Source organism: Lithobates pipiens, unplaced genomic scaffold (assembly GCF_037356315.1).
Source record: "Lithobates pipiens isolate NorthernLeopardFrog02 unplaced genomic scaffold, aLitPip1_a1.2 Scaffold_22, whole genome shotgun sequence".
Lineage (NCBI taxonomy): Eukaryota > Metazoa > Chordata > Amphibia > Anura > Ranidae > Lithobates > Lithobates pipiens.
The window spans coordinates 241,406,913-241,430,741 of record NW_027507784.1 but is presented as its reverse complement, the minus strand read 5'-3'; the positions used below and the strand labels follow the sequence as shown (position 1 = coordinate 241,430,741).

General features: G+C 41.2%; 1 protein-coding gene across 3 annotated transcripts in view; it reads left to right on the top strand.

The window, feature by feature from the left end:
• Nucleotides 1-23,829, top strand: part of LOC143924551 (myosin-11) — a 141,661-nt gene that overhangs the window by 18,047 nt on the left and 99,785 nt on the right. For all 3 annotated transcript variants that reach the window (XM_077448926.1, XM_077448925.1, XM_077448927.1), the window contains exon 3: nt 10,794-10,950. In XM_077448926.1, coding sequence (XP_077305052.1) covers nt 10,794-10,950 — 157 coding nt within the window. The remainder of the gene's footprint in view (nt 1-10,793; nt 10,951-23,829) is intronic.

Genomic DNA, 23,829 nt, shown 5'->3' with positions numbered 1-23,829 from the left:
GGCCATACCCAAACATCCAACCAGGCCTGGTTCTAGTCTGTCATGTACACCTCACCATTCACATGACCAGGCAGAACTTCAGACATGGCCTGGCCAGACTGGTGTTAAGGCTTACCTACACAATTAACCCTCGGTACTTTAGGGTCCTGAGGCAAAAACTAAATTTACAATGCGTGTGACATTTGATCCCAAATGTCATCCGCTACACATACATCTCTTTTAACCTCCCTGACGGTATGATTCAGTCTGGAATTAGGTGCTAAAAGCGGTACAATTATTTTGCATGGAAATCTGGCGTTTTATTTTGTAGTCCTGTAATTCTTAGGAATAACTCTCTTAAATCTCTTCAAACCAGAGTCTAGCAGACATCCCGGGTATGATAAAATTTATAATATAATAAAGAATAATAAAAATTATTCAATAATGTAATCAAATCCTAAAACACTGAAAAAGGGACACTTTTTGGTTGCTATGGACAATCTCCAAATTCCAGGCAGAAAAAACAGTATTTATAATATAAAAGTGCATGCAGGGCACTGCACAGACCACTAGGGACAAAGGGGTGTGTATTTTTTAATACAGCACTGTAATCTGTAAGGTTACAGTGCTGTGTGTGTTTTGTGTGTTTTTACTTTTTTTAATTTGCCGCCGTTCTCCGCTCCCGTAACGCCGCAAGGAACGTAGCTCGGCAGCGTTCGGCACTGTGAGTTGAGCGGAGGACAGCTCGATCACACAGCGCGGAGGACATCGCTGGATCCAGGGGACAAAGTAAGTAAGTCTCACTGCATCCTCCCCTGCATCGAGCGAAGCGATCCCGAGTCTGGCTCGGGGTTACCGCTCCTGCTAGTACATTCCCACCAGGGAGGTTAAGCCATACACAGTTAAATTTTTTCATTTGTTGACATTAGTACACAGAAAATAAACACTAGTTTAAAAGGAAAAAAAATACACATCAGCCAAAACATTTACTGTAGAGCAGGGATCTCCAGACTAGTGCCCACAGGCCAAATCTCGCCTGCTGCAAGATTTTACCTGTCCCTCTGATGTAAGAGGGGACTTTGATGGAGACCATGATGTAAGAGGAGACTTTGATGGAGACCATAATGTAAGAGGGGACTTTGATGGAGACCATGATGTAAGAGGGGACTTTGATGGAGACCATAATGTAAGAGGAGACTTTGATGGAGACCATGATGTAAGAGGGGACTTTGATGGAGACCATAATGTAAGAGGAGACTTTGATGGAGACCATAATGTAAGAGGGGACTTTGATGGAGACCATGATGTAAGAGGGGACTTTGATGGAGACCATGATGTAAGAGGGGACTTTGATGGAGACCATTATGTAAGAGGAGACTTTGATGGAGACCATAATGTAAGAGGGGACTTTGATGAAGACCATTATGTAAGAGGAGACTTTGATGGAGACCATAATGTAAGAGGGGACTTTGATGGAGACCATTATGTAAGAGGAGACTTTGATGGAGACCATAATGTAAGAGGGGACTTTGATGGAGACCATGATGTAAGAGGGGACTTTGATGGAGACCATGATGTAAGAGGAGACTTTGATGGAGACCATAATGTAAGAGGGGACTTTGATGGAGACCATGATGTAAGAGGGGACTTTGATGGAGACCATGATGTAAGAGGAGGCTTTGATGGAGACCATAATGTAAGAGGGGACTTTGATGGAGACCATGATGTAAGAGGGGACTTTGATGGAGACCATGATGTAAGAGGGGACTTTGATGAAGACCATGATGTAAGAGGGGACTTTGATGGAGACCATGATATAAGCGTGGACTCTGATGAGGACCCTTATGTAAGCAGGGACTACAATGTAAGGGGGACTTTAGTGGGAACTATGATAGATTCTTTGTTCTGTTTACTTTTCCTGTTATGAAGCATACCATGCTGATTACAGAAAATCTCCAGCTAAACATTCATTCATTCAAATTTGATTTGCTCACTTGCAAACTGATTGTTTTCTGTCAGTGTATAAAATTTTAAATAAACATCGCAGCCCGCATACTGTGGAGGTCCCTCCTGTGGAGAGTACTCAGATGAAGAGAAAGTTACATCAGTTGAATTCAAGAGGTTTCTCTTAAAGGATAACTAAACCAGATAAAAATTATATATATTGCAGCTTACTGGTCCTTAGATGTGGCGGCTGCTTTAGTTTAGGCGACCAAAGAAAATGACCATACCTGTTAATCCTACTAGAATCACAGTGTCCTTCCGATAAGTAACTTCCTATACACTTCCTATTTACTACATCTAAGGACTAATAAGCTGCAATATATTACATTTTTGTTTTTGGGTTCAGATCCCCTTTAAGCCAGGCTTTTTTCCCATACTTTTGAAGCGCTCCCTCAGTTGCTGTGCTGCCTTTTGAGGACAGAAGCACATCACCACAATGTAGTGTCATCAATTCCTATATGATGTTATGCTTTCCACTAGACAGAGTCTAGGGTGGGGTGGTAGCAGGAGGAGTATGGTTGTCTTGGGTTGAGGCAGGGTGATGGAAGGAACATGAATTTTGATATATACAAAGCCTTGAAAAAGTTTTCATACCCCTTGAAATTTTCCACATTTTGTCATGTTACAACCAAAGACGGAAATTTATTTTATTGGGATTTTATGTGGTAGACCAACACAAAGTGGCATATAATTGGGAAGTGGAAGGAAAATTATAAATGGTTTTCCATATGTTTTACATATAAATATCTGAAAAGTGTGGCATGCATTTGTATTCAGCCCCCTTTACTTTGATACCCCTAACTAAAATCTAGTGGAACCAATTGTCTTCAGAAGTCATCTAAATAGTAAGTAAAATCCACCTGTGTGTAATTTAATCTCAATATAAATACAGTTGTTCTGTGAAGCCCTCAGAGGTTTGTTAGAGAACCTTAGTGAACAAACAGCATCATGAAGGCCACGGAACAGGTCAAGGATAAAGTTGTGGAGAAGTTTAAAGTAGGGTTAGGTTATAAAAAAAATATCCCAAGCTTTTAAAATCTCAAGGAGCACCGTTCAATCCATCATCAGAAAATGGAAAAAGTATGGCACAACTGCAAACTTACCAAGACATGGTCATCCACCTAAATGGACATGCCGGGCAAGGAGAGCCTTAATCAGAGAAGCAGTCAAGAGGCCCATGGTAACTCTGGAAAAGCTGTAGAGCTCCACAGCTCAGGTGGGGGACTCTGTCCACAGGACAACTGTTAGGCCGCGTACACACGCGGGGACTGTTCGGCCAACTTTGTCCGTCAAACAGTTTGGGCAAACAGTCCGCTCAAAATTAGCATGGACGGACATGGCCACACACGACGTACGAACAGTTTGCTGAAACCGTGCGCGATGACGTGAACGGCACGTACGACGGGACGAAAAATACGACGTCCTATACACTGCATTATAACTTTCGGCGTGTAAATCCTTTCTGAGCATGCGCAGAACTTAGTTTGACGAACAAGCCTACACACGAGGGGACTGTTCGCTGAAACAAAGTTTCAGCGGACAGTTTTTCGGAATTTCCGAAAAACCTTGTTCAGCGGACTGTTCGCTGAAACTGTCCGCTGAAAGCCCACACACGAGCGGACTGTTTGCCGAAACACTGTTCAGCGGACAAAGTTGGGCGAACAGTCCCCGCGTGTGTACGCGGCCTTAGTCATGCACTCCACAAATCTGGCCTTTATGGAAAAGTGGCAAGAAGAAAGCCATTGTTGAAAGAAAGCCATAAGAAGTCCCGTTTGCAGTTTGCGAGAAGCCATGGGGGGGACACAGCAAACATGTGGAAGAAGGTGCAATGGTCAGATGAGACGAAAATTTAACTTTTTGTCCTAAAAGAAAAACATTATGTGTGGGGGAAGACTAACACCACACATCACCCTGAACACATCAACCCCACCATGAAACATGGTGGTGGCAGCATCATGTTGTGGGGATGCTTTTCTTCAGCAGGGACAGGGAAGCTGTTCAGAGTTGATGGGAGGAGGGATGGAGCCAAAAACAGGGCAATCTTAGAAGAAAACCTGGTAGAGTCTGCAAAAGACTTGAGACTGGGGTGGAGGTTCACCTTCCAGCGGAACCACAACCCTAAACATACAGCCAGAGCTATAATGGAATGGTTTAGATCAAAGAATATTCATGTGTCAGAATGGCCCAGTCAGAGTCCAGACCTAAATCCAATTGAGAATCTGTGGCAAGACTTGAAAATTGCTGTTCACAGATTCTCTCCATCCAATTTGACAGCGTATGAGCTATTTTGCAAAGAAGAATGGGCAAAAATGTCACTCTCTAGATGTGCAAAGCTGGTAGAGACATACCGAAACATATTTGCAGCTGTACATTGCAACGAATGGTGGTTCTACAAAATATTTATGTTTTTGCTTGTAATGACAAAATTTGGAAAATGTCAAGGGGTGTGAATAATTTTTCGAAGGTATTGTATAGTAGTCTGGGTACAAGATCTCTTATAAAGCATGGCAAACATGTAATACTTGTAAAACTTGATCTCTTATAAAACATGGCAAACATGGCATAACAAAATTCTGAAGAAAGATGAGAGTGGTGTTTTCCTCCAACGTTTGGACAGTAATAGGGGTGCTTCCCTTTTTTCACTAATTTCAAAGACTACCCTGTTTCCCCTAAAATAAGACCTAGCGTGATTGTCGGTGTTGGCTGCAATATAAGCCCTACCACCCAAATAAGCCCTACTCTGTTTCCTCAAAAATAAGCCCTACTCTGAAAAGAAGACCTACAAGGACTTTAACTAGGGCTTATTTGGGGGGTAGGGCTTTTATTGCAGTTATCACCGACAATCACACTAGGTCTTATTTTAGGGGAAACAGGGTAAGTCAAATCGTACATGTTTCTGAAGCATGAACATTTGCTTCTTTGTACATACTGAAGGTTTGGCAGATCTTCCTTACTTGGAACATTTTCAAGAATTTACTTTGAGTATAATGAGTTTAACAATCTGCAACAAGTGTTCTGGATACTTGCTAGTGATGATTGCAAAATTGTAAGCTATTACTTTTATCATAATACCCATTATATTATCTGGACTTAATCTAATTCCTTGTCTGGGTATGTCTACTTTGATCTGGGAGTATAACTAGTCAAGGTATCCTAGTAAATACAATGTAATTATGCTCTACATATGATGTGAGTTTTTCAGGTAAAAAATGTATTCTTTGTTAAAAAAGAATTAACTGCTTATTATTTCCAATAATTCCACCAACAATTTCCTCGTTATGCTACTCTTGCTGTTACAATGTTTCAAAATCCTTTTTTTAAAGTAAATTTGAGATTAGCAGGGCATCTTCTGGCAATCAATTAACTGTAAAAAAACAAGTGTAAAACTTCACATTCAAGTTGTAAATGTGATTTCAATGTTGCAAATATGTTGTCACAGTCTCCACTTTGTGTAAAATAAGGTTATTATTTAGTTTAGTAGAACTAGAGGCAAAACCTTTGTGTTCATTTTGCATAGAATATAAGCTCCATCAGGTTTTTGGTATCCATCTGTGTCCCACTGGAGAGATTTTCATTCACTTCCTGCCCCATAACCACAAATGGAAAGGACAGACACTCCTGAGGGAATTCCCGGTTGACACCAGGGTCACCAGAACTATGTCCACATTGGAAGATGTTTCCTCTATTCCCCTTTTGGTCACAAACCAAAATTGGGATTTTTGCCACTGTAAATTTCAATGATAATTGTAAACAGGACAAATAGAGAGGATGGATCTCCCTAATGGTGCCACAGAAAGTAATATGAACTGACAGGGGTACTAAAGGTAACATTTCTTTTGCCTTCAGTTATTCTTTAAAAATGTTGGTCATCTTCAAAGCCATTTTATTTATGAATCTTTTGTCAACTTTCAATAATAGTCTATGTATACAATGAATAAACAGCTCTTGGCAGACATCTTAATGCAACGTGCCATTAATAGTGCATCGTTGGGCACTTTTAGATCTAAGCAATCGATTGTGGTGCATTAACATATGCCTGTTATGTCATGCCTTCTCATGCCTTCTCATTTGAAAGGTCTGCCAATACACTAAAGTAGACCAGAATTTAGGCATGCACCATGTTCCTGACATAGAGGGGACACAAATGAATGCAGCATTGTATTAATGAATATATCATTAAATGTATAAGGTATATGCAAGCAGAGTAAGTACCTGAATTTTACCTGGTATCAGTCTCTTTTTAGCAGATCTGGAGTGAGAGGAAAAAGCAGTGCAAGGAGCCAACTAGTTCATGTTCTGACAAGAAGCATTCTGATAGAAAGATAAGGCAGAGTGAATGTTGCTTTTCTTGTCATGGTCCAGCTAGGCTGCTTTCACACTGCAGCGCATGTATAGTTACATTGCAGTGCTTATAAAATGCATTCTGCATTTAAAAAATAAATAAAGCTTTAAATAACTGGTTGTTAAGGATCCCCTTGGGGCTGGCTCCTTAAGAACTGGCTTTTGACGTCCTGCCAGCACAGCGCCCCAGTGTAAAAGCACTCGGACTTGCAGGACTAAAGCACCCCTGCCCATTGAAATCAATGGGCAGCGCCACCAAAGCGCCTGTAAAGCTTTGTGGGCACTTTTATCGATTTATTCAGCTGCTAGCGCGGGGTGAAAAGCGCCGCAAAAACGAAGGTAAATCGCCGCTAAAACTAGCCAAAGCCTGGGTGCTGGCAGTGTGAAAGGTCTGTTGTTTTTCACCAGAACAAGCTGTCCTGCAGATATAGCAGTTGAGGCAAGCCATTTACCACTGACAAGGGTGTTCACAATGATCAGCTTTTATTTGTTTATGTAAATCCTTTATTCCAAAAGGAACAAAATTGTTTGCTGTTGTTCCTTTCTTTGGATAAACAATCTGGTGTTATTACCTCTAAATGTTAATATCCAGTTTTATTGTGTGCATTTAGGAAAGCATTCAGCTTTTTTTTTTTTTTAAACTATGAACTGAGCCGGCTGGAACTAGTTTTTGATGGAGTCTTTTCCACATTTTACAGCTTTCACTGTGAACCCCTTCCATATGTGGAGGTTAAATATCTTTTCTTCCAGAAATGTGTGCCCCATTGTCCTTTGTAATAATATTAAAGTGAATAACTCTACACCAAGTTCCAAGTATGGTACATTTATGTATCTATAACTGGTGATCCTACTACCCTTAATCGCCATTTATCAAAAAAGATAAAAAATAAGTTCAGCTAATCTTTCCTCATAGCTGAGCTCCTCCAGGCCTCTGCTTAGTTTGGTTGCCCTTCTCTGCACTTTCTCCAGTTCCCCAATATCCTTTTTGTGAGCTGTTTATCAAAACTGTACTACATATCCTAGGTAAGGTCTTACTAATGATTTGTACAGGGACAAAATCATGTCTCTCTCTCTCAGGAGTCTATACCTTTAAATAAAAGAAAGTATTTTGCTTGCTTTAGAGACTGCAGTTTGGCATTGCTTGCTTATGATTTACCAGGACACCCAGATCCTTCTCAACCACTGATTCCCCAGTTGTTCTCCTAAAATGCATGAATGTTTTAGCCCTAAGTGTATAACTTTACATTTATCAGCCATAAACTGATATGCTATCCACATACAGATGGATTTTCCAAGCCTCTAGACTCTTTGAGAATACACAGGTGTATGGCATCCGGTCCAGGTGCTTTATTCATCTTATTTTGTCTAATTGTTTCTGGACCATGTTAATGTTGAGTCACCGACCCTGAGTTTTATTATAAAGGCCCTAGATGCTCAAACTGTTTTGAATGTTTGCAGCCCTAATTTCCTTTTTACGCATGTTATTATATTCTTTGTAACTTACAATTGATGATAGAGTTCCTTAATGTAATTTTTTTTTTTTAAACGTCTTTCTCTTTTTTCTCTGTTTTCCTTTTTATCTTTTGATATGAGCCACATCGGTTTTACTTTTAACCTTTTAAAGTTATTGCCCATGAGAATATATTTTGCTGTGTGTTTGCATATAGCTGATTTGAAACATTCCCATTTCTTTGTTTTTTGGAAGGGGTGTTTTCTGGATGAAAAAAAAATAGTGGGTTTTAAGAGGAGTTTTTCAGTTGTAAAAAATGTTTAACTCTGATAAAAGCTGAAAAATGCTGATAAATGTGGCTATTCTACATTTATCAGTGTTTTTCAGCCATAAGCTTTTGTGGGAGTATAGTTTTGCTAAAAAAAAAAAAAAGCTAAAGAAATGCTACAGCTAAAAAAAAAAAAAAAAATGCTGAAAAACGCTACTGCAAAAATGCTGCAAAATTCATTCTATAGCTACAGATTTTTACAGCTAACACTACTTGGATTTTTATAATGTCCAGTGTGCATGAGGCCTAAGCCCTTGTACACACGGTTGGACATTCCGACGGAAAATGTCCGATCGGACCGTGTTATCGGATAATCCGACCGTGTGTGGGCTCCATCGGACTGTTTCTGTCGGAATATCCAACCGACAAAGTTTTAGAGCTGGGCTATAACATTTTTCCGACAACATGATCCGATCGGACTTTGTCCTATCGTTTGTAGAGAATTCCGATCGGACAAAGTGCCACGCATGCTCAGATCAAATTCCTAGACCAAAGCTATTGGCTACTAGCCTGAACGTAGTCACGTCGTAACGAAATAACGTCATCACGTTCCAAACAAACGGATTTTCCGACAACTCCGACGGATTTTGTTTGTCGGAATGTCCGACCGTGTGTACAAGGGCTAATAGCTTTATAAATTTCTGCCCTTTTACTGTTATAGAAGTACCATTACTCCAGTCATTTTCAGGGTAGTTAAAATCTCACATTATTATCATTGCCTCAGCCCTTGCAGTCCCTTCTATCCACGCAAAGTGCTAAGTCTCTACCTCCTCATTGACACTGAAAGAACTTTAATAACTAACTTTGAAGTATTCACACCCATATGCAGCTTCAACCATAATGCCTTAGCACCATCATGCTCTCCATCAACAAGGCTGTCTTTTACACTCACATTTATATCACTTCTCCCTTCCACCCTATGTCACAGAAAGAGAGCATAGCCAGGAATATTAATAGCTCAATAATGTAATGAATGAGGACAAGGTTAAGCAATACCATTTAAATCATAGTTCTTCCCAAGCACCAACTCTCCTATTTTTCTTGGCTGACTTCTGGCAGTGGCAACCAGCAAAAAAATTAATCATGAGAGTTTTTCACATGGCTATTTCAGATAATAGTAAATTCATACAGTTAGTCCGTATTGGTAGAGAGAAGACCCACACATTTGGACAGCCTTGAGGCTATTATGTGGCAGGTGACTGTATTAATTCGCTTTTTAGTGGCCCATCCCTCTTTGCCCACTGAAAAGCAGAACAGTAATAAGTGAAGGATAAAATATATCCATAATGCCCATAGCAAGTACCACCTAAAACCTGGAATTAGCTGCCCATGATGGAGTCAAGGATTATTCCTTCACCAGCAAAAACATTGGCAGATGTCTCACAATTAGAGCTTCAGGTTATTTAAAGCATGAGCTGCTATGAGCTAGAGACACATAAACGGGAGGAACCTGGCTAGAATCTTGGCCATAATTTTTGGTTTTGGTTTTTGCCAACTTTTATTAAAATGCAAATAAACATTGGTCAGACAATAATTCAATTGGCTGTATATATGTAAATAAAAGATTAGATTATCAACTTAACCTGTGAAATTAAACCATTAAAATAACAACCGCCAGTAGAGTAGTCTAATTGTTTTGAAATTACCTTTGTCATAAAGATCAAGCTAACTAGAAATGTAGGATTTAGTTATGGAGGGATATTGCATCATGGGAAATGTAGTACATCAACATGTGTAATGTCACAGCTTGTCTGGCCCTGTTGTAATATTGGGAATAGCAAAAATAGGGAAAAACAAGTGCCTGCGTCATATGTCAAGACCGTCTAGTCAGTAACAAACATATTCCCATTTATGTTCTGTTTCTAAATACCAAGCAGACCATACATACCATCTCTTTAAACAAGTCTGTCTTTGTTCTCCTTATAAGGCCAAGCAAACAGAGATCCTGGTACTCCTATGTGAAACCCTTTTCCAAGGTGCCAAAAATGGGAAGACCACATATATAGAATGATAATGTTACAAATATATATTTATATATATTTCTAGCTACAATTTAACACTTAATACCTTGGCATTTCTAATTCTCCTATTACATCTGTTTATTTAGTATGTGCAGATTAAACACTTAAGTATGGCTTTACTACAAAGTACCCTAACCTCATTTAATTCTATGAAACAGTTTTGTGCTTTAGTAAGCTACAGTAACAAACAGGTCTACAAATGTTATCCAAAATGGCTTAAAACTTTAATAAGGTCTAGATCCTAAATATATATTGTATATTATATTATATCATAGTATGACGTTTAGACCTAGAGCAGATGTCAAGCATACTTCCTGTAGCTATCTGATTCTCACTTTAGAGTTCTGTTCCCCCAAGGGCTGGGCTGAACCTTATTTTGGGGATAAAATAGGCTTTAGAACAAAATGTCAAAAATATTAGGTTGGTATAGGTCTGTTGAGAATGTAAGTACTCCACACATGCTCTGATTACCATCCTCTCACAACTACCTGTTTCATGATTATCAAATGTCTATTGTCTGTGAGTTTAGAGCATACTGACATAATATTTTAGTGCATTTGATTACCTGACCAGTGTTTTTGTTCATAAGCTTTCAGTTTTTTGGATGAATGCAGTTTGTTCAATTTGAATGGTTTTCACAGTCAATTAAATATATCTATTTATTTTACAGACATATTCTGGCCTTTTCTGTGTTGTGGTGAACCCCTACAAAGCCCTTCCAATTTATTCTGAGAAAATCATCGATATGTACAAAGGGAAGAAGAGGCATGAAATGCCCCCTCATATCTATGCAATAGCTGATACCGCGTATAGGAGTATGCTACAAGGTAAGCAGAGTAATATGGTTTTTTTATGATGTCTTTATTGCATATAATATGTAGCTGCTGACTAGCTTATATGACAAAGAATGCATAAGGAAAATAGGGTATAATGACACTTTAATACAGATTTTTAATGCATCGTTCTACATACCTTAGGCTTTATTTAAAGTGGAGCTCCAGCCACATTTTATAGGGTAGGGAAAGAATAGAATCTCTCCTAACTTTTAATTGCCCTCTATGTACTCACTGGGGAAATTTCTCATAACAATAGTCAACTATAGAACTTTTTTACGTGATAGAACAACCATTACATTTGTTGATGTCTGTGTCCCAATAGGAGATATTTTCCTTCACCCACTGTTGAATTAGGGGTAGTTTTACCACTTCAACCCTGGAAGGATTTACCCACTTCCTGACCAGGCCATTTTTTGCGATACGGCACTGCGTCGCTTTAACTGACAATTGCGTGGTCGTACGACGGTGTACCCAAACAAGATGGATGTCCTTTTTTTTCACAAATGAAGCTTTCTTTTGGTAGTATTTGATCACCTCTGCATTTTTATTTTTTTGCGCTATAAACATAAAAAGTGTAAATTTTGAAAAAAAATAATATTTTTAATTTCGGCTATAAAACATTTCCAAAAAAATAAATGTAAAAAAACAAATTCATTCATCGGTTTAGACCGCTATGTATTCTGACACATATTTTTGGTAAAAAAAATTGCAATAAGCGTATATTGATTGGTTTGCACATTGATTGGTTGGGCGCAAACAAACTGAAAAATACTGAACCCCCCCCCCCATCAATTGCAGCCTCACTGTGCCCATCAAATGCAGCCATTGTGCTCATCAAATGCAGCCACTTGTGCCCATCATATGCAGTCATTGTGCCCATCAAATGCAGCCACTTGTGCCCGTCACATGTAGCCACTTGTGCCCATCATGTGCAGCCACTTGTGCCCATCATATACAGCCATTGTGCCCATCAAACGCAGCTAATGTGCCCAAACGCAGCCACATGTGCCCATAAAATGCAGCCACTTGTGCCCATCATGTGCAGCCACTTGTGCCCATCATATGCAGCCATTGTGCCCAGCAAACGCAGCCACTTTTGCCCATCAAATGCAGCCACTTGTGCCCATCAAATGCAGCCACTGTAGCCACTGACCCCCCATTCACTGGGCTCACGGCTCTGGCAGCCACTGTACCCACTGACCCCCCCACTCACTGGGCTCTAGGCTCTGGCAGTGCCCCAAAACTGTCGTGAAAGGGGTCGAGTGCATGGATGGGGGGGTGGCGCCTGTGCGCCCACAGTGCATGGGCCACCACTGTGTAAAGTGCTGTGTAAATTGATGGCTCTATATAAGTACCTGAAATAAATAAATAAGGAATAATCTTGCACAATAGCATATTCTAGACAATTCAGTATATTGCTTCACAAAAAGGCTGGGTGTGTTACTAAATTCAGTACCTGAGGCAATGGCGTACGTGGGGGAAAGACCCACTCTGGATTCAGCCAGCTGGGGGAGTGCTTTTCAGACATTAGCTTTTTGTATTATATCTTTGTGATCTGTTGGAGCCACAAAGGAAGTGAGTAGTGAACGACCTACTCTGCTGGCTCTCTGATAACAGTGATAAGGGGGACTCTGGACCACGATAACAAGACACCTGGGGAGCTTTTTTATATCTGGCCTTAGTCTGACTGGATAGGGCGTACTAATTTGTAGTGCCACTAACACCATAATTTCCTGTGGCTCTGCATTTTTCTACTGACTACCAATACAAGAAATTCCTTTTACATGGTCAATGAGAGGAGGAATACCCTTTACACTGGTGGTCATCCAGCCAGGATGCTTGCATATTGTAATAATTTTTTGTTTGCTACCTACATATTGTAATGAATGGCTATTTTTTAACTATGAATTACAGAAACTGACTGTTGTATTATATTAATATATTTTTATATTATATTAATATTGTTTGTATCATAGCAATTTCCTATTTTATGCCTTCCAATAGTAGCAATTGATGGTTGCCTTGATATTGTATTTGATTGCCCAGTTGTGCTCCATGTATTGTCAAGATTGCCTTTTTTGCCTATATATTGCCTTTTACTGTTGTTAAAATAATTATATTATTGTAATTTGCCCCCTTACATGCCTGTCACTATGAAAAAATACCACTAATTTCCCATGTTTTTCTATTAAACTCTACCATTTTATTTTTTATCCTTTGGAATGATTATACAACGTTTTTACTGTCCAAATTTCTTCTCTGGCCATTAATAATATTTTTTTTAGTTCATACTTATAACTGACAATAATTTTGATGTATACAGAAGGTGAATTTTAATTAATATTCTGCCCTGAATGTCAAATACGCTAGGTATGCCAATATGAAGCAAATAGTTTGGTCGTGACACCTGCGTTATTGGCAGGCCCGGACTGGCCATAGGGCACACCGGGCATTTGCCCGGTGGCCCGGGCCCGCCGGGATCAACCTTGGGGCCGCAGTCCGATACCTGGTGATGACCGGGCCGCACAGCGGTAGGTAAGCGCTGACCATGGCCTGGAGAGGGTTAACACAGGCCGCGGTCACCTCCCGCTGTGCCTGTGTCTCCTCTCCAGGCTCTCCTGCCCTGCCGACAATGTAATCTATCAGCAGAACAGGGGTGGGAGGAGCCAGAGACACTGAACAGCATGAGTGCAGGGATCCGTGGTTGCTAGGCAGCAGGTCGGATCCAATCAAAACAGCGATTGCTGTCTGCGCATGCTCGCTGCTGCCGGCGATAGCTAGGCAACAGGGACGATGCCAGGGCTGGGGCCGCTCATGTAATGGAAACGTATGACGTCTGGAGACCCCGCCACCCAGGCTGATTACGTCCATTAAAAAAACCAACAGGAGTGAGAAGACAGTAAACGTGAGAAGTGTAAGTGCATAGAGAGAAGTGAAGCCATCAGATCAGGAGACAAGGAAAGGAGACACAGAAGGTAAACGAGAAAAGGAGTAATGGAGGACACAGGAAAGTGTAAATAGATAAAAATGAATGGTGGCAAAAAGGAGATAAGAAAGGGGGAAGAAGGGGGGAAGAAGAGGGGAAGGAAGGAAGAAGAACAGATAGAAAAAAAGGGGGGATATATAAAGAGAAAGAGAAAAACAAGGAAAAAAGAAACAGAAAAAGGAGAGGAAAATTAGAGAAAAATACGAGTGAAAAATAAAAAAAGGATAAAGATGATAGAGAAATTAAAATAGGAAAAAGGGAAGAAATGAGTGGGAAAAGGAGACAATTTAAGAGGATAAGGTGCAACTGAGAAAAATGGATGAAAATACACTTTTAAAAAAACAAGTAAAGACAATTAACTAAGTAATAAAAAATAAATACATAAATAAAGTGTGGAAAAAAATAATAAAACACAAATATAAAAATAAATATAAATAATAATAAAAGAAAAGGAAAAAAAAGGAGAAAAAAATAATAATAAAGGATAAAATAATAAAGGATAAAAAGGAAAGAACACAAAGAGTAAGAAACCGGAATAAGGAAAAAAAGAAAAATGGAAAATGGGAAAACCTAAAATATTATAGGTGAAAAAGAAAAGAACACAGCCTTGGTACAGAAAGACCTAATCAATGGTAATAAAGGTTCAATAAAGTGGGAGTCTTAATATCAACAAGCAGGTAATCAAACGTTAATATAATCCTGATCTACAGCTCCTCCCGCCCCCTACTCTGCTTATAGGAGGACATTATTGGAGGGGTGGGAGAGACAGTAGAGGACACACAGGCTGAATCCTGCCTCTGCCCTGCCAAAGGTAGGACTGTGCAGGGGAGGCAGAGAGTAAAAGGGGCCACTGTGATTACAGAGAAAAATGAGGGGGCACGACTGCAAGGGGCACTGTAATGGAAGGCTGTGATTGGTAGGGGCACTGTGATGAAAAGGGAACTGCACTGTTAAGGGGGACTGTAATCATTACAGTTTCATTTACAGTCCAGTCTCCTTTATATCACAGTGCCCCCATTACATTACAGTGCAGAGGACTGACTCCGTGATTATCCTGTCACCAACTGCCCTCGCGAACGGGCAGTTGCTGGAAAATTGGCTGCTCAGTCTAAATTGCCCGGGCCTATTTTTTGTCCCAGGTCGGGCCTGGTTATTGGTAATGTTTGATATTGGTCTATGTTCAAAGCAGTTTTTTATGCAAAGTTCTATGTGTGGACTTATAGTATACTTTATAGTGAAAATCTTAGCCAGTATTTCATGGTTAGCAGTTTTCAGTATCATTGGACCGTTTAGGCTTTAGAGAGTTAAAGTAGTACATACACTGTTGGATATAAATGGTAAGATATCTATATGTGATCTGTGCCTTGTCCCCAGTGTCATACAAAGCTGTAGAGACATCTGGAAAATGAAGTATTTCCACATATAAAAGTCAAGCAATAGAAAAGGAACAGCACTTGCAGACTGTTGTTGCCTTATTTGGTAGGAACGAAAAGTAGACTCATAATAAATTTTAAGGCAGAGTGTGGCCAAGTTACTGTGTGAAGATTGTGCTACTAGTTTCATGATTGAGGGTGATGTTCATATAAACCTCTTTCACATTACATGGGAAAAAAAAAGCTGTTAAGACCGGACTTTCTTTACAATTCTTTTCATTGCTGTTTTTTCAATCTTTATCTAAAATAAAACAAAAACTTTAAAAATAGGTGTTAAAGAATGCCTACTGTATCAGCTGTTCATTTCAACCAGGCAGATCTTTTGTCGTAGGAAAAATGATCCAGTATTTTACTTCTCTCTAACTTTCTGCTTATTATGCAGATAAATAATGTGTTAACTCTGAGGCTGTTGTTGCCATGTTTCAAGCTGATATGTTTATATCTGTTTTTGTTTTATTACTGGGAAGTAAATGGACAGCAGAGTAATTCCATCTTTATGGCAGATTCCTGCACATAATGCTGTATTTATCATTGATCTGCATGCATTATATGCATAGTTAATTGGGTTTAAGACACATGCCAATAACATTCAGCACTTCACAACTCCTGCAGTTTGTGTCCAGAGAAAGCCAAAGTAAAACCCCTTGGGCCAATGTTGTCAATTTTGGCACACAAATAGAGAAATAAAATCCTCTGTGGCCTCAAAAGAGCAGCTGACCAATGTGCTAAATTTATCCCACCATGGATTGTTCCATAGAGACCCATCTTTTATATTTTACATGAAAATATCAATTTAATCTATTTCATGGTAGAATGCTATATCCAGAGGACCCAGCCCTCCTTCTACTTTTCATGTGGTTAAGATTTTAAAGATGGATTCCATGGTATATTTTTACATTGTTAAAATGGTCCAGCTTGGACCAATATAGCTATCTATATACCACACCTGGGTGATGTCCCTGAAATCTAGAAATCACTAAAGAAGATACCACTACTCCAGGGCTCTCAACTTGTTTCATGTCTGTCCTGGAGCAGGTCTTATGGACCTTTGCGTAATAGCTTTAGTTGCAAGTTAGTACATGCAATAACCTCCAGTAATCCACCAGGTGTAAACATTAAATTGTTTTGGCTAAATCTTTCAGGTTTTCAAACAGGAATGGGAACTTACCTGCAGTAGTGTCTAGAGCTGGAGCTAGACCAAAATGAAAGTCGCCCCCCAAGATTTAGGAAAACCTCTCTGCCTTACTGTAGTTTAGTCAGAGTCAGATTGATAAAAGAAAGTTGCCGTGTGTTTGGGGAAGCTTGCAACCATTAATTAAACCCCATGAAAATAGGAAAAAGCCCTCACCATCAAATAATTGGCTACATCTCTTGCTTTAGCTTTGGGAGACATGCCCAGGAACCACTGAATAAAAAGTGCCTGGGTAGTTGGGGGGGGGGGGGGGGGTAAAAGCAGAAATATAATTAATTTCTTGAATCAATAATACCTGAGGGTTGACTACAAAATACTAGCAAAGATCTTGTCCAGATGCCTTAACGCAGTAATCCTTAGTACCGTATAATTCTTCCGGAGCAAACTGGCTTCATGCCAGGAAGGTCCACCTCCATCAACATTCGAAGGATGCAAATGATAGTTCAGCTCAAAAAATTTCTGCCTAAGGCCGCGTACACACGAGAGGATTGTCCGTCCAACTTAGTCCGCTGAAACGTGTTTCAGCGGACAATCCGCTCGTGTGTGGGCTTCAGCGGACTTTTTCAGTGGACAGTCTGGCGGACTAAGTCTTTCGGAATTTCCGTAATATTGTCCGTCCAAACTTGGTTTCAGCGGACAGTCCGCTCGTGAGTAGGCTAGTTCGACGGACTAAGTATGGCGCATGCTCAGAGAGGATTTACACGGCCGAAGGTTGCATTGCAGTGTATTGGACGTCGAATTTCTAGTCCCGTCGTACGTGCCGTACACGTCATCGCGCAAGCTTTCAGCGGACTGTCTGTTCGTCGTGTGTGGTCAAGTCCGTTCATTCAAAAGTAGGACGGACTGTCTGTCGGATTGTCTGACGGACTTAGTTGGACGGATAGTCCGCCCGTGTGTACGCGGCCTAAGTCTTGTGCGCTGGCTTCATTGAATACCACAAAAGCCATTGATTCGATAAAATGGCCCTTCCTTATGGCTGCGCTACGCTCTTTTGCCTTCCGCACTAAGTTCCAAAAATGGGTCTCTATTCTCTATAAAGACCCCACATCCAATCTCTTAGTAAATCTCTTAGAACTGGTGGATCTTACAGACCTTGCACTCCACCACCTTCCGTTTGAGGATACCCCACAGATGCACAATAGGGTTTAGGTCTGGGGACATGCTTGGCCAGTCCATCACCTTTATCCTCAGTTTCTTTAGCAAGGCAGTGGTCATCTTGGAGGTGTGTTTGGGTTTGTTATCGTGTTGAAATTCTACCTTGCGTCCCAGTCTCTGAAGGGAGATGATCATGCTCTGCTTCAGTATGTCACAGTACATATTGGCATTCATAGTTCCCTCAATGAACTGTAGTTCCCCAGTGCCAGCAGCACTCATGCAGCCCCAGGCCATGACACTCCCACCACCATTCTTGACTATAGGCAAGACACACTTGTCATTGTACTCCTCACTTGGTTGCCGCCATGCACATTGGACACCATCTGAACCAAATAAGTTTGTCTTGGTCTCATCAGACCATGGGACATGGTTCCAGTAATCCATGTCCTTAGTCTGCTTGTCTTCAGCAAACTGTTTGCTGGCTTTCTTGTGTAACATCTTTAGAAGAGGCTTCCTTCTGGGATGACAGCCATGCAGACCAATTTAATGCAGTGTGCGGCATATGGTCTGAGCACTGACAGGCTGTCCCCCCACCCCTTCAAACTCTGCAGCAATGCTGGCAGCACTCATACGTCTATTTCCCAAAGACAACCTCTGGATATGATGCTGAGCACGTGCACTCAACTTCTTTGGTCGACCATGATGAGTTTCAGGGTCTTGGCAATCTTCTAATAGACTAGGCCATCTTTATGTAGAGCAACAATAATTTTTTTCAGATCCTCAGAGAGTTCTTTGCCATGAGGTGCCATGTTGTGCCATGTTGAACTTCCAGTGACCAGTATGAGAGAGTAACAAGAGAGTAACAACGAGTCACTGGGAGGGAAAATTACTAATTGGGCCCAATTTGGACATTTTCACTTGGGGTGTACTCACTTTTGTTGCCAGTGGTTTATACATTAATGGCTGTGCGTTGAGTTATTGGCTGGGTTGAGTTATTTTGAGGGGACAGCAAATTTACACTGTTATACAAGCTGTACACTCACTACATTACATTATAGCAAAGTGTCATTTCTTCAGTGTTGTCACATGATAAGATATAATAACATAGTTACAAAAATGTGAGGGGTGTACTCACTTTTGTGAGATAATATATTAATATATATATGTGTGTGTGTGTGTGTGTGTGTGTGTGTGTGTGTGTGTGTGTGTGTGTGTGTGTGTGTGTGTGTGTGTGTGTGTGTGTGTGTAGAGGTTTACAACCACTGCCACTTTAACTGGAAGCTACACCAGTGAATGGCCAGGATGCACCCCCAACTTTGGCTACAATTAAACCCTCTAACCCTTTACAGGCAAAGCCGCTGCTGTCTTAGGCTGGCCATACATGGATCATTCTTTTTTGCAATCAGCCTGCGGGCTAATAAAAAAATAAAATGACAAACTGATTCCCCCATCTACACAAGCGAGGTGGGTGAAGGAATCCCCGCAGCTGTGCTATTGTATGCTGACAGGGGGGACTCCTCTGTTGTCAAAATACACTAATCAGTGCTGCAGTGCTGTAGCCACTGTTTTCCAACAGCCCCATTTCAGAGAAGTCAATCATAAGATTGACTTCTGTCAAGAGGGAGTTGCCATAGATGGATCAAAATTAAACTGGTTCCTGCTGAACCATCGGATCTACCTATGGCCAGCTTTAGCCTCTATTTCATCTTCAGTTGGCATGGTGCTGCAATGGTAATTAGTTATGACCCCAGCCATGTGATTCCTTGATAGTTTGGTTGAATGTACAAACTCTGACAGTTTTCATTCACAGCATGCCTTGAATGTAACTGTTTTGGGAAACAATTACATAGATGGGTTTAGTTCAACTACCACAGATGAAACTGTTGTATTGGTGGAAAATCAAGTCAACAGAATATTTAATCCTATGGAACATGTTACATATTCCACCTGTGTTTCGGGTGAAACATGTATCATGTTCCAGTTCCTGTATCCTCTCCCCCCAGATCCCCCCTCCCTGTGACAGTGGGCAGATCCTCTTCCTGCATCCCAGGTTACAATTTTAAAACAGCATGGCTGTGCAGGGCATATGGCCGCATCATTTATTCACAGAGTTCCACCGTGGCCGACAACTTGTAGTTCTCAATGAACTGCGAGGGCCATGGTGAGCATTATCTTCCTGCAATTCAGTAACTGCCTGCCTGTATCAGAAATATGGGCACAGAGTGTACTGAGGGTCTGCAGGATCATGGTATTGCACCCGCGATCTGATGATCCCAGGTGCAATGCTTTACAGGCGCCATAATAAATGCAAATAGGTTTTTTTACTTGCAAAAGGATGTATATTTATTATTATTACTATCATTATTAGTTTAATAAAAGGCAAACCTATCCTTTGTTTTTTATTTTTCTACAGACAGTTATTCTAGCTGAACAGAAAGATAAGTTCAGCTTCAGTGTCAGGATTTCCCTTGAGTCTATTTATATTGTTACATCTTGGCACTGTGTATCATTTAGTTGCATAACTGCTGAAAGCTCCATTGACTCCTGTTAGCAGACCACTTTTACAACTTAAGTTATGCTGTGATGAGATAAGATAGACAACAAGCAGATGAAAGGGAAGTCTGATGCACTTTGCAGGACATGATAACAAAGAGATATATACCTCATGTGTTAAATAATTACAGTATTTTCTGTGTTCATCTGCAATGTAAGCTTATAGTTGTTTTTATATAAATATAAATTGAATTATATGTATTTGTTTAATAAGTCATTAAACTATTCTGTATTATTTAATGATGGTATATATTTGTAAACATATATTTTATCTGGTTTAGGAATGAGGCCTGATTGTTAAAGTGATATTAAAGTCTTGCTTTTTTTTTGTTTAAAAATAACAAACATGTTATACTTACCTGCTCTGTGCAGTGGTTTTGGACACAGCAGCCCAGATTCTCCTCTTCTTGGGTGCCTCGCTGGCACTCCTGGCCCCTCCCTCCTGCCCCACAGCAAGCAGTTTGCTATGGGGGGCACCTGAGCCGAGCTGCTGCTCTATGTATCCATTCAGACACAGAGCCATGGCTCGGCCCCAACCTGCCCCCTTTCTCTCCTCATTGGCTCACTGACTTTGATTGACAGCAGCAAGAGCCAATGACGTCATCTGCTGCCTCAGCCAATGAGGAGGGAGAGTCCTGGACAGCCAAGGCTTTCATGCAACATTGCTGGAACAAGATGGGGTTCAGATAAGTATTAGGGGGGCTGGGAGGGGCTGCTGCAAACAGAAGGTTTTTTTATCTTAAAGGGGTTGTAAAGGTAAATGTTTTTTCACCTTAATGCATTCTATGCATTAAGGTGAAAAAACATGTGACAGTGCCTGCGCCCCCAGCCCCCCCCCCCCCCCCGTTTTACTTACCTCACCCCTCGAAAGTCCCGCGCTCATCCCCCGACGTCCTTTCCACCATTCAGCCTGGCCACTGATTGGCTGGAGTGGATGGATGGAAAGCAGCGCAGCCATTGTCTTGCGCTGCTGTCAATCACATCCACTGACGCGGAGCGCCGGGGGTCGGGCCGTGTGATACAGCGAGCGGCTATAGCTGCCGGCTGTATCACGGGAGCGCACCCGCAGATGCTTCTCACCATGCAAGGAAGCTCGCATGAACGTGAGAAGCACCTGCGGGAGGAAGCCGAGACAGCCGCCGAGGGACCACAGAAGAGCAGGTTCGGGGCCACTCTGTGCAAAACGAGCTGCACAGTGGAGGTAAGTATAACATGTTTGTTATTTAAAAAAAAATAATAATTCACTTTACAATCCCTTTAAAGCATAGAATGCATTAAGATAAAAAAAAAAAAAAAACTTCTGCTTTTAGAACCACTTTAAGTCACTTGGATGAGTTTGTCAAGCAATCACTATATGACTACACAACTAAAAGATTCTTGCATGTGATTCTCCAGATTTTAGTATTCAAGTGGTTGTAAACCTCATGCATGAAATATAAACAATATTTTTACAAAAAATACATGAAAATCATTAAATCACAAAAACATAACATAACTTACAAAATTCCTGCTAAATCTAAAATATACAACTGCATTGAGTTAATAAATAAAGTTTTGTGTGTAAGGCTAGGTTCACACTGCTGCGATGTCCATGATTGGATGTGATTCGCACCACACTGCAGTGCAAATCACATGCGATCTCTGTGCGATGCGATTTCAGCCATACAGATAGTATGGCTGAATTTGCATCGCATCCGGCCCAAATTCGTACAGGGCCCTTTTTTTGGTCCGCAGCAGAATCGGATCGCATGGGTGTTCACACCATGCGATCCGATTCCTGTCCGAGTTTGCAGATCGCACTGCGATATGCAAACTGATTTGGAGGTGTCATTAACTTTTAACTGACACTCCCAGCAGTACGCATAGGGCAGTGTGAACTGCCGCCGGGAGACATGCGATGCGGCAACTCGCAGTGGATTCGCAGTGTTCCGCATCGCAGCAGTGTGAACCTAGCCTAAAAGAGGTCTACATCACTCATTTACATGGGTGATGTGGCCTGTACAGTGTGATTCTGTGTTTTTTTTTTTATGTGGCTGGGGCTGTGTGCAGGTAGCCTATGTTACACTATGGGGACACAGCAGCTGTATGAACAGCGCCTCAGTGTTTAAGTGGCAGCATCTTCCAGAAGTCTAATCATCATCATCCGTGTGTTCACCCATCCTTTGAGCAGTGTACAATGTAAATAAAAACAAAAATAAGAAACAGTGTGAAAACCAAGGGGAAGTCATTCCCTGATCAGTGTGTTCACTGCCTAATCTGCACACTGCACACAGAATGGAAGAATACACAGATGATGATGATGATTAAACTTCTGCAGCTGGCATTCCAAGTGTGTGACATGTTAGTGACGATCATCAGCTGTTTCTATAGAGCTAGTTATGTAGACTCTTATGTGGGTATTAATCTGTTTATCTAAATGTGATCATACCTTTTTCATACTCAGGTATGTCAGATCCTCTCCATCCCACCCCCATCCAGCTCTGCTCTGGCCATCAGCATCTTCTGGTCAAAGGTGGCTGGCTGGGTAAGGGGCAAGTTGCAGAGGTATGCTGATTGGCTAAGGAGGTGGCGGGAGGTGGAGAAACTTATCAGCAGTCACTCCCTCCCACTCAGATAAGCAATGCTTTTGGTTGTTACACTGGTCTGTGCCTCTCCCTCTAGCATCTGAAAGCTGGTGGGAGAGAGAGGGGGAGAAATTGGCTTTCAGCTGCTGCAGAGCAGGGCATCGCTCTGCAGCTGCTACCACCTACCCACCGCACTAATCCCCTTGCTGCATGGGCCCCCCTGTGTGCCTGGGCCTCCCACAGGAGGATCAGTGGTACCCCCCTATCGGCGGCCCAAGTTTTCCTGACACTAAGAGAAAAAAGGTGACAGTGGGAGAACTTCAGCTGATTGACAGCTTCAGCTCTGTTCCTGTGTGAAGGGGGGTATGTTCCTTCCCTCAAATTAGCTCTCAGAGTTCTCCGCACTGAGCTCTCCTAACTTTAACTCTCTGCCCCCTTTTTTGTGAACTCTCAGACAAGGTTTACAAATTCTGCACTTTGAACGGCTGTAGAGGAGAGGCGACAACAGATAAACAGATACTACTTATGTAGGATAATTTGTTTAATCTCTGTTTCTGGTTAACACAGGGTTATAATGCAGTCCCATTGACTTCAATGGTTGTGTTTATCAAGCGGCACAGCCTGACAAATGAGACACGAGAAATTAAATTTGCGACACCGTGATGCATTGTGGCCATGGCATTGTGTAAAGAACTGAGGGGCCATCATGTTATTTTGTAGCTGGACAGATGGGGGGGGGCAGTAAATACACAGATCAACCCCATTCCACGTTACAGGATTTACATGATTTGATGTTGGTTCCCTTTAAAAGCTCTTGTAGACAGTTCCACTATCCAGTTGTGCACCATTAGATGTGTGTCTGCAGTTGTATTCATTTGTATATATTATTACAGATTTGGTTTTCCAAACAAGCAGCCGTTGTTTCCAAAGCACTTTGCCAAGATGCTGGACTTGCATGGAGTTAAAACCTTGTAAACACACCATTATGATAACAACTAGAGATGTTACTCTGGTTGTAATGCATGGCTTAACAAACTCCTATTAGTA